Genomic DNA, 11,647 nt, shown 5'->3' with positions numbered 1-11,647 from the left:
AACCTGGTGGCCCAGCGGCAGACACAACCGGCGGCCGCTAAGCCTCAGGTGTTCACCGAGCTGCTGCCGCCGCCGGCTCGAGGGCCCATTCAGTCCGGCAACTTCCGGCCGGTGAGGAGAGGGCGGACGTGCTCCTGCCAAGCACTTTCGCCAGGGCCGCTCACGTGCCCCTTTCTTTCCGTAGCCACGTCTGTGTCTAATAGCTCCGAGATTAATTTTTATCTTCAAGTTGAATCATAAAGAGGGGAAAATGAAGAACACATAGAGGCGCCAAAGGGAAATATTAGACTCCATGGTTTTATCGAAAGTGCAGTTAGAGGATGGAAGGGAAGGTGCGCCACGCCGGAAGTGGCTGGGCGGTGTCACGCGTTCCCCTCACGGAAGGAGGCGGTGCCTCGCCGGAGACGCGCGGAGCCGAGCTTTGTGGTAGTTGATAACAATGAACAATATATAGTAGTTCTCACTTAGTGCGCGATGACTTTGCTAAAAACGGCTCCTTCAGGTGGGAGGCCAAGAGAGATGATGTTACCTGTTCAAGGTCACGCAGATATTGCCGAGTAAAGGACAGGAGACCGAGAAGAGCCAGCGAGTGAGGAGAGCTAAGTGTGGCTTCACTGAAAGCCAAATGCAGAAAGTATTTCAAGAAACAGTGATTTTGTGTGTTTAATATAATTGTTGTTCTGTGACTAATTCACGGGGGTGGGGGGCGGAGGGAGCCCTTGAAGATTCAAAGAACCAAGTGAGAAGTCTTTTTTTCTGAACAAATGGTCTATTTGTATATGCTACCTTATGCTACAAGTAGAATGGTTCTTGGGTGTTTAGTAATAAACCTTACCTTCCCCCCTGGCTTACTGTGAGGAAAAGAAACTGAACTGTGTGCTAAAAGGAGGCTGAATTTTGCAGCCATTGGAAATTTCTGTTCCTGCCGTCCCCTGCCCGCCCGAGCATTTGGCAGGTGACTGGATACTGACGGTATAGGACCTATAGGTTGTCCAGGGGTACAAGGTAGGGATAAACGTTGCATCAGTACATTGCATCAACTGGCCGACCTACGGAAGAAAGAAAATAAGTCCTAGTCCTCCCGTGTAGAGCACCCACATGTAGCAATATTAATATGGCATTTTTCTGGTCCCCAGCACTTTCCTTCGTGCAACTTTGCAGAACTCTATCTTAAATCAACTTATTTAAAGAGAAACACCCTACTAGAAAATGTAACTTTCCTTCAAGCAGGCTGATCTAATTTATTCCTGTAACAGTATTAATCTTGGTTTTGACACAGATGTCTTGAGGCGTCATACTTTTTTTCGTTTATTTTTTAAAAGATTAAAATATGCCTATAGTGAACAAAGTAATCTTTCTACCCCTGACTCATATGCATACACAAATATGTATGAATATACCAGAGGCCCGGTGCGCGAATTCGTGCACGGGGGTAGGGGAAGGACCACGGGAGGTTGGCTGGCCAGTGGAGGGACCGCAGGAGGTTGGTCGCCAGCCCTGAGAAGGGAGCTGCTGGCCCTTGGCCCCTCTGGGAAAGGGGCTACGTTCACTGCCACCCAGCCCCGGTTTCCTTCCCAGCCCCGGCCCAAAGGCTGGGCCAGGTGCAGAAGGAATGGACGCCAGAAACCAATGCCTCCGTTGGCTGCACCAATTTACACTCCCACCAACAATGCTATTTCTTTCTTATATTTTACTACATTTCATATTAACTATAACTGGTAATTGTATAATTTATAATGATGACATTATATATTATACTAGAGGCCCGGTGCACAAAATCATGCATGGGGGGGGGTTCCCCTCAGCCCAGCCTGCACCCTTTCCAATCTGGGACCCCTCGGGGGATGTCGGACTGCCTCTCACAATCCGGGACCACTGGCTCCTAACTGCTCACCTGCCTGCCGGCCTGATTGCTCCTAAATGCCCCGCCTGCCGGCATGGTCACCGGTCACCCCCAACTGCCCCCCCTGCTGGCCTGGTCGCCCCATGCAGCCTGCTGTTCAGTCATTTGGTCGTCTCTCACTAACCCCCCTGCGGGCCTTGTTGCCCCATGCAGCCTGCTGTTTGGTTGTTACTGTTACTGTGACAGTGTCCCAGACAATTTGCATATTCCTCTATTATTAGTATAGACAATACTATACTGTATTGCATCGTATATATAATATATGAAATAGCCATATCATTTAGTATAAGGTATAATGTTAATATATAACAATAATCAAAAAATTAGTTTGAAGAAATTCAATCAAAGAACTTAGGTGAAACCTATCGCAGTTTAGCTTCATTAAGAACTCTTAAACATATGAACTCACTTATTTTTCCTGTAATCCCTTTTTTAATTTTGATATAAACAATGCATAGTATAAAACATAGCATCTTTAATTTTTCTATTAAGAAGTAGATGAGCCCTAGCTGGTTTGGCTCAGTGGATAGAGCTTCGGCCTGTAGACTAAGGGGTCCCAGGTTCGATTCTGGCCAGGGGCACATGCCGGGGATTGTGGACTTGATCCTCCCCAGTAGGGGGCGTGCAAGAAGCAGCCGATCAGTGATTCTCAACATTGATGTTTCTATCTCTCTTTCTGAAATCAATAAAAATATTTTTTTTTTAAAAGAAGTAGATGAAACTTTTTGTGTAGTATTAGAGAATCACAATATGGTGTCATATCCATAAGTGCTCTTATAAATAATCTGCTCTTGCAAATAATATTTATAACCCTTAGACTCAGAAATAGAGTTTTTAAATAAGTATTTTTAAGCCTCAAATTAAATATCTTTAGTTAGTTAACATGTTTTTTTCTTTCCTTCAAAGCAAAAGATTTATTAAAATTCCAGGTGCATCTTTTACAGACATTGATAAACTAATACAAAAATTTATATGGAAATGCAAAGGACCTAGAATAGTAAGAAGTACTTCCTTTTTTTCTTTTTATTAAATTTATTAGGGTGACACTGGTTAGCAAAATTATACAGGTTTCAGGTGCACAATTCCACAGCACATCATCTGTACACTCTATTGTATGTTCATTACCCCAAGTCAAGTCTCCTATCACCATTTATCCGCCCTATAACCTCCTCCACCTCCTCCTACCTCCATTCCCTCAAATTACTTCTTCTTATAAAAGAACAAAGTTGGAGCTCTAATACTATCCACTTTTAAAACTATAGCCATTGCTGCACTAATCAGGACAGTGTGGTATTGGTATAAAGATATACATATAGATCAGTGTCCAGAAATAAACCTTTACATTATGGCCAATTTATTTTTTTCAACAACAATGCAAAGGCAGTTCAGTGAGGGAAAGAACAATGTTTTCAACAAATAGTACTGGGACAATTATATATGTATGCAAAAAAAAGAACTTGAATACAGAAATTAACTCTAACTGGGTCATAAATTAGAAGAAAATATAGGAGAAAATCTTTGCTGGTAGGAATGTAAAATCTTTCAGACACTTTGAAAAAACAGTTTGATAGTGTCTTAAAAGATTAAACACAGACTTACCATTCAACCCAGGAATTTTACTCTAGGTTTTTATTGATGAGAAATGAAAATGTATGTTCACCCAAAGATTTATACATGAGGAGAGAGACCAAGATGGCGGCATAGGTAAACACCGCAGACTGCTGCCGCAAACAACCACTTCATCTTTCAGACACTTTGAAAAAACAGTTTGATAGTGTCTTAAAAGATTAAACACAGACTTACCATTCAACCCAGGAATTTTACTCTAGGTTTTTATTGATGAGAAATGAAAATGTATGTTCACCCAAAGATTTATACATGAATGTTTATAGCAGGATTATTCATAATAGCCCCAAACAGAAGCATTCCAGATCTCCATCAACTGGTGAATGGATAAACAAATGTGATACGTTCTTATAATGGGAGACTATTCAGCAATAAAAAGGAATGAACTTCATGCATGAGCCTCAAACAAATTATCATTAAGTGAAAGAAGCCAGACAAAAATCTACATAATATATGATTCCATTTATATGAAATGTTCAGAAATTGCAAGTCTATATAGCCCAAAAGCAAAACAATGGTTGCTTGGAGCTGGAGTGGAAGTAGGGATTGAGTGAATATGAGCCCAAAGGAACTTTTTTAAAAACGTATTTTTATTGATTTCAGAGAAGAAGGGAGAGGGAGAGGGAGATATAAACATGAATGATGAGAGAGAATCATGGATCAGGTGCTCCTTACTGGGGACTGAGCCCGCAACCCAGACATGTGCCCTGGCAGGGAATAGAACTGTGGACCCCTGGTTCGTGGCTTGATGCTCAACCACTGAGCCACACCAGCTGGACCCAAGGGAATTTTTTGCAGAGATGGAAATATTTTAGAACTGGACCTTGGTAATGACTGTACAATTATATAAATTTCCTAAAAATAATTGAATTGTATACTTTAAAATGGTGAATTTTAGAGTATATAAATTATACTTACATAAATTATGCTGTTAAAATAGGTATGCATTGTGTTAGAGTTTAATGAGGGAAGCAGAACCAGTAGATTTACACATGTCCTCTATATGTATCCATATGTATGTATATGTATATATTTGCATATATATGTATATATGTGTGTGTGTGTATATATATGTATGTATATATATATGAATTTATTACAAGGAATTAGCTTTTGCAATTGTAGAGAGTAGTTAGGCAAGTCCAAGGTCTGTAGTGCAGGCTATCTGGAAGGGTAAATCCAGAGAGGGCGAGAAATTGTAGAGTTAGCTTCTGTTTGGAGTCAGACTCCTGGCATGCCTAAGCCTGTGTGTGTGTGTGTGGGGGGGGGGGTTTAATCCTCACCCAAGGATATTTTTTCCATTGATTTTTAGAAAGAGTGGAAGGGAGGGAGAGGGGGAGGGAAAGAGAGAGAGAAACATCTATGTGAGACACATCGATTGGTTGCCTCCCACACACACCCCGACTGGGGGTAGGGATGGAATCTGTAACCCAGGTACCTGCTCTTGACTGGAAATTGAACCTGTAGCCCCTTGGTGTGCAAGCCGACACTCTAACCACTGAGAGAGCAACACCGGCCAGAGCTAAGTCTTTTTAAAAGGACTTCCACGGATTGAGTCAGGCCCACCCAAATCTCCTTATTTATTAGGGACTTGAATTATATCTGCAAAATTCTCTTCACAGCACTATTAGATTAGTGTTTGATTAAATAACTGGGAGAAGATGCACCTAGGATATAAAAGACTGCTGTTCTCCCTTTAGTCCTTGTAGGGATATGTCAAAGAACCATCACATACAAATATTTTGTTTTCTACAGAAAAATAGATTGCTTTTACAAGCTACAAGTATACTTAATTTGTTCGTTTGCTCACTCAGATGACATTTTTACTTATTTTAAGCTATTTCTTATTAAAAAATTTTAATGTTGACATCATTGCAGGTGTCCTCCTTTTCCCCACCCTTTGTCCACCCTTTGTCTACCCAGCCCTCTTCCCCCTCCCTTGGCCTTCACCAAACTATTGTCTGTGTCCAAGGGGTATGCATATATGTTCTTTAGCTAATCCCTTTATCTTCTTTATCCAGTCACCCCCATAGAGGATTTATTGTGTGCCAGATACAACAGTGTAGCCTATACTATGGTGACTGGCACATAGATGCTCAAATACTAGTATTTGTTGAATGAATATGCCATCAGTACACCCCCGGGACTTATTTTTTCCCCTATTTATTTGTGCACATAGTATTAAGCTGTTATTAAGATGGAATATCCATTGTGTAGCTTCAAATAGCAAAATTTCACACTTCTGTTTCCAAGCATACTCATAAAATTTACACACCTTTAACCTTTTTTTTTGCCAATGATTTCCTGAAGAAAAAGTGCTGTATAAATAAATACCAAATATAGAAACAAGATAAATTATATTGCTGATTAGTTGCAATATTTATAGAGAAGTTACGATGGGGACACTTGAACACTTGATCCTCAATTGAAATGAGTGTTTACATCTATTTTCCAACAGATCCAAATTTCCAGTCTTGCCGTTTTCCACAATTTGAAGATTCTGATTCCCTGGACCCCTTCCGAAGGAAGTCAGGTAAAAAAAAAAAATCTCATTCAACCACCCTCCATTTACTTGAGTAATGAATTATTGTTGTGGCAGGTAATCCTAATCTGTCGCAGCTCAGCAACTGCCTCTCCAGGCAACCTTTTAGCCAATCTCTCCAACTGCGACAGGGGCAGTTTCTATGGCGACTGACAACTTTGTATCTGCGGCAGGTTACCGCCTGCCTCGGCGGGAGTCGGGGAGTCAGTGGGTTCCTGAAGTTTCGCCCCTCGTTTTTCCTTTTTCTTTCGCCAGGAGAGAAGCTCACTGAACGTTTCCCTCTTATCTGCGCAGCTGAGAAGTAGTGAAAAACAGACAGGTACTTATTTGTCTTCAGCTTTTCACCCCTCTCTCAAGCCAAGAGATCACCAAATAGATGCCTGCAGAAATACTTTTTCATGGCAGGAATCTCCAAATTCTGTGGGAATCCGCGGTAAATGCAGTTGGTATCACAGTTAATTGTCTAGCATTTACATGACATTTTAGATATTCTATGTGTTTTGCTTTATCATAATATCACTTTCTAGGAAGGTAGCAAAACTAAGATACAACATTGATATTTAAATATTAATGATATTAAATTGGTTTGGGGGGAGAGAGGTTATACCTCAACAACTGGATTTGTTGTTGTGATTTGCATTTTAGGAAAAATCTGAACTGAGACTTTTAGAACTGTAATTTCATCCTTGAGGAAACTGAAGCCCTAACCTGGAAGTGATTTTTTTCATTTTTTCATAGCAAGTGGATGGTTGGAACTCTAACAGGAATCCCTGTCCATTTATTTCAACTGCCATTCTTGTTTTGTTTTAGTGTATGTGTGTGTGTGTATGTGTGTGTGTGTTGGTAAGAAAACATTTATTTGGTAAATCACAGAGGTAGAAAAAGTAATTCCTGGAAGACATGGCCTTAGGAAACAAGTTATAGAGGTAAAGGAAGGGCCTTGGACCTGGGGAGTGAGGGAGCTAATGGTAATGTGCCTTGGACAAGGAGGGGGAAGGGAAAGGCACCAGCGTGTTCTCGGGAGGGATAGTGCCTGAACTGCCATGAAGACTGATACCATACTTGGGAGGAAGATCTAAAAAGGCCTAGAATTTTGGGTATTGATATATAAGGTATGTTATCAATATATTGATGCTAGTTTTTACAATAACGGATTTATGGATTTTTCTCCTCAGATTATAGAGTATTTTTAGGAGACCAAGATGTCAGACCCAAACAAAGCTGCCATTGCTGCAGAAAAGGAGGCTCTGAACTTGAAGTTACCTCCCATTGTCCATCCTCCTGAAAACATAGGTGTTGATACACCAACACAAAGTAAGCTTCTGAAGTACAGAAGATCCAAGGAGCAAAGGAAGACAATTAATCAGTTAGTGTAAGTAGCATATTAGTAAATAATTCTTGTTTAGATTTCAAGTGAAATGATTTGTGTTCTCTCTATATATAAAAGGCTAAGCAACCATCCGACTGTCCGATTGGCCGGTAGGTATGACGCACACTGACCACCAGGGGGCAGGCTCAATGCAGGAGTTGCAGTGACCTGGCAGTGGCGGTTCTCAGGTGACACACCCTGGAACCAGAGAGGAGGGAGCCCGATTCTGGGGTGCGTCACCCGAGAACTGCCCTCTTGCAATCTGGGACACCTCAGGGGATGTTGGAGAGCTGGTTTTGGCCCAATCCCCGCAAGCAAGGCCGAGGGACCCCACCTGCCAGAGGGACCTTCCGCTCACTCTGCAGATGCCCTTCGAGCCACAGCACCACCCCAGGTGTGGCAGGCCAGGGAGGAACCGTGGGAGTTTGGCTCCAGAGTGTGTCTGGCCCATCTTGCCCAGTCCTGCCCTGCCAGCCACCTTCTAATTAATTTCCTTTCAATGTGCATGAATCCACGCACCGGGGCACTAGTATTTTTGTAAACAGCTTTATACACCCATGCTTAACCTACTGTTGTATAAGTTTTGTATTTTCATTTCATTGTGAAGTTCTTTTATGTCAGTAAGTATACTTCTACCACATCATATTTAATGACTATTTTCCATTGTTATCTTTACACCACAAAGTATATAATCAGTCCTCTCTGGACATTTTGCAGTGCTGTGATAAATATCCCAGTAGCTGATTTCTTACACACACCTTTATGTCTTTAAGATAAATTCCTAGAAACAAGGTATACATTTTTCATATATTGCCAAATTACCTTGGGAAGTTTGAATTTTCATTTCTGTCAGCAATGAATTAAAGAGCATCCTCTTCCCCACACCATTGCCAACATTGGGTATTAGTGTTTTATCATCTTTGGTAAAAATGGGGAAATAAGATTTCCTTGATATTTTACTTGCTCTTCCCTAATTAGTATTGGGATAGAACTTTTTTCATATTTTGGGGGGTATTTGTATTAGTGCTTTGTGAACTCTCTATCATGTCCATAGATCATTTTTCTTTCAGGGCTCATTATACAGTTATCATTTACCAAAATAATGGGTCAAATATATTTCTCCCAATTTTTCATTTGTTTTTAATTTTTAAGTTTTTTAATTACCAAGAACTTTAAATTTTTCTTTTTTGATCTCTGTCATTGATATCATCTTTATAAAAGAATCTCTTTCTACTTCAAGGTTATAAAAATACATAAGTTTTTGCTCTGGCCCATGTGGCTCAGTTAGTTGGAGCCTCCTCCCATATACCAGAAGGTGGTGGGTTCAATTCCTAGTCAGGGCATTTGCCTAGGTTGTGGGTTTGATCTCCACAGCCAATCGGTGTTCCTCTGGTGTTTCTATTTCTCATTGATATTTCTCTCTTTCTCTCTCTGTCTTCCTCCCTCTAAAGTCAAATTAAAAATATCTAAATTTCTTCTTGTACCTCAAAGCACTAGTATTTTCCATATTAAAATGTTTAATTTATCTAGTAATTTTAAAATAAAAAATAAAAAGCTTTATGTAGGTTTTCATAAATAGTTTTATACCATCTTGAAGTTCAATTAGGAAAACAATAGAAAAGTAATCATAGTGACAGTGAGTGATGTACTGTATGTGCTTACTCTAAGCATTGTTTTTATCACTTCACCTATATTTCTCACAACAGCCCTATAAGATGGGTACTGCTGTTATCTCTGTTTTATAGATGAGTAAACTGAGTTGCAGAGAAGTTAATAACTTACCCAAGATCACACAATCTGGTTCAGGGGTTCACATATTTTAAGCACCAAACTATCCCTCCTCTTTATATATTACTAGAGGCCCGGTGCACGAAATTTGTGCAGGGGGGAGAGCGGTCCCTCAGCCCGACCTGCACCCTCTCCAATCCAGGAGCCCTCAGGGGATGTCCTACGGATGGCTTAGGCCTGCTCCCCATGGTTCTTTGCTGTCTGCGGGGCCCATTTGGCCGCTCCTGGGTCTCCATGGCGACAGCCAAGCAGGCCTTGCTCTCAGCTGCTGCCCCCGGGACTGGAGGACTCCAGTGGGGCTGAGAGGACTGGGTGCCACCATCTTTGTGTTGGAGTCATGGTTAATTTGCATATTACTCTTTTATTAGATAGGATAATCATACTGGTCCCTGAGAGTAAAACCAAGTAATTGGGCCTCTAGGAATGACATTGCATTTGAACAAATACTTAATAAGATATCTAAAATTTTTTTTTTAAATTTATAGATCTGAGAGAAAGAGAGAAACATTGACCTGCTGTTCTACCCATCCATGCACTCATTGGTTGCTTCCTGAATGTGCCTTGACCAGGAATTGAGTTCAAAATCCTGGTGCTCAAACCAACTGAGCCACCCAGCCAGGGTCTTAATGATACATCCTGAAACTACTTGTACTTAAATTTTTTTACCTACAAAAGAAAATATAGTACAACATCCTGTCCTTTCCCCTCCAATTTAGTGGAAATTAAAACCATCTACCAAAAGCTGTGATTAGGATGGTTCAGTTTAATTTCGCAATTACTGGGAATTTCCTAGGTACCTGACTCTGTAGGGTTCTGGGGATAACTAAAAAGAAAAAAACAGTGAGCTTATTTGTACAATTCTAACCTAACACTGAAGTATAAAATGGGAACTTTCTCTATGGTAGATTTCTGCTTCTCTTTCTGAATTCTCTTTCCCTTCTTGGTTTGCCTCATTTATACATATTTTTTGCATCTGACTAAATTTTACTGTTTGTTACGTTGTTAATGATTATATTGTTGCTAATTTTTGCAAATTTTATTTTCTTTACAATTAAACTGATCTATAAAACTTTTTTAGATTTACATTTTTATTAGTTTATCAATCATCTAATCATATTTAAATCCAAATTTATAAGGTATATTAACTAATATTAGTATATGTATTACTAGACCAGCAGAGGGCAGGAGACAGTGCCCAGTGGGTAAAAATCCTTTACCCACTTCATTCCTAGGACTCTACTCAACATTTCAGTAGATCTACAGAATAGAAATGGGGGTCCCTTAGGAGTTAAGTATTATTCTTACTCTAAAACCTTTCACTTTCTCACATTGTCATGTTGAACTACTTGCAGTTCCAGGAATCCTATCTAATAATAGACAAAAAGGGTAATTGACCGTACCTTCACTACACCTCCCATTGGCCAATCAGCACGATATGCAAATTAACCACCAAAAAATATGGCGGTTAATTTGCATAGTAGGCGCCCAGTGGCTATCGGCTATCGGAGCCTGCAATCAGAGCTGAGAGGTCCCCTGCCCAGGCCTGACGCCTTGGTCAGAAGCATTAGGCCTGGGCATGGGCGGAGCCGCGATGGTGGGGAGCAGTGGGGAAGCCAGTGATGGTGGGGAGCAGAGCGGAGCCCACGATGTGGGGAGCTGGGGGTCCCCGCCCAGGCCTAACACCTCAGAGGCATTAGGCCTGGGCAGGGGCGGAGCCGGTAATCGAGGGAGCTGGGAGTCCCCTGCCCAGGCCTAATGCCTGGCACAGGCGTTTTGGGCCTGGGCAGGGGCGGAACCAGTGATCGTGGGCAGCTGGGGGGGTCCCCTGCTCAGGCCTAACACCTTGGCCAGAGGCGTTAGGCCTGGGCAGGGGCGGAGCCTGCAATCGGGGAGCTGGGGGTCCCCTGCCCAGGCCTAATGCCTTGGCCAGAGGCCCTCTGCCCAGGCCTAATGCCTTGGTCAGAGGCATTAGGCCTGGGCAGGGGCGGAGCCGGCAATCCCTGGAGCTGAGGGTCCTCTGCCCAAGCCTAACGCCTTGACCAGAGGTGTTAGGCCTGGGCAGGGGCGGAGCCAGCGATCGTGGGGAGCTGGGGGTCCCCTGCCTAGGCCTAATGCCGTGGCCAGAGGCATTAAGTCAGGGCAGGGGCAGTTCCAGCAATCGGGGGTAGCAGGGGCGGAGCTGGTGATGGTGGGAGCTGGGGGTTCCTTGCCCAGGCCTAAGGCCTTGGCCAGAGGCATTAGGCCTGTGCAGGGGCAGAGCCAGAGATTGCAGGGAGCAGGGAGGGAGCTGGCGATGGCGGGGAGCAGGGGCAGAGCCAGCGATCATGAGGAGCAGGGGCTGAGCTGATGATTGAGGGAGCTGGAGGTCCCCTGCACAGGGCTAATGACTCGGCCAGAGGCGTTAGGCCTGGGCAGGGGC

The 11,647-nt window shown here is 42.5% G+C and overlaps 1 protein-coding gene across 1 annotated transcript in view; it reads left to right on the top strand.

Annotated features, from left to right (window-relative positions):
• Positions 1-6: 6 nt before the first annotated feature.
• DNAH12 (dynein, axonemal, heavy chain 12) overlaps positions 7-11,647 on the top strand; it is a 260,675-nt gene continuing 249,034 nt past the window's right edge. The window contains exons 1-4 of the mRNA XM_014541350.1: positions 7-657; positions 5,988-6,062; positions 6,327-6,504; positions 7,247-7,443. Of these exons, the coding sequence (XP_014396836.1) occupies positions 7,274-7,443 (170 nt within the window). The 5' untranslated portion in view covers positions 7-657; positions 5,988-6,062; positions 6,327-6,504; positions 7,247-7,273. The remainder of the gene's footprint in view (positions 658-5,987; positions 6,063-6,326; positions 6,505-7,246; positions 7,444-11,647) is intronic.

The sequence above is a fragment of the Myotis brandtii genome, unplaced genomic scaffold, assembly GCF_000412655.1.
Source record: "Myotis brandtii unplaced genomic scaffold, ASM41265v1 scaffold268, whole genome shotgun sequence".
In the NCBI taxonomy this organism is placed as follows: domain Eukaryota; kingdom Metazoa; phylum Chordata; class Mammalia; order Chiroptera; family Vespertilionidae; genus Myotis; species Myotis brandtii.
The sequence above is the reverse complement of the archived record's forward strand: the minus strand, read 5'-3'. Positions and strand labels throughout refer to the sequence as shown.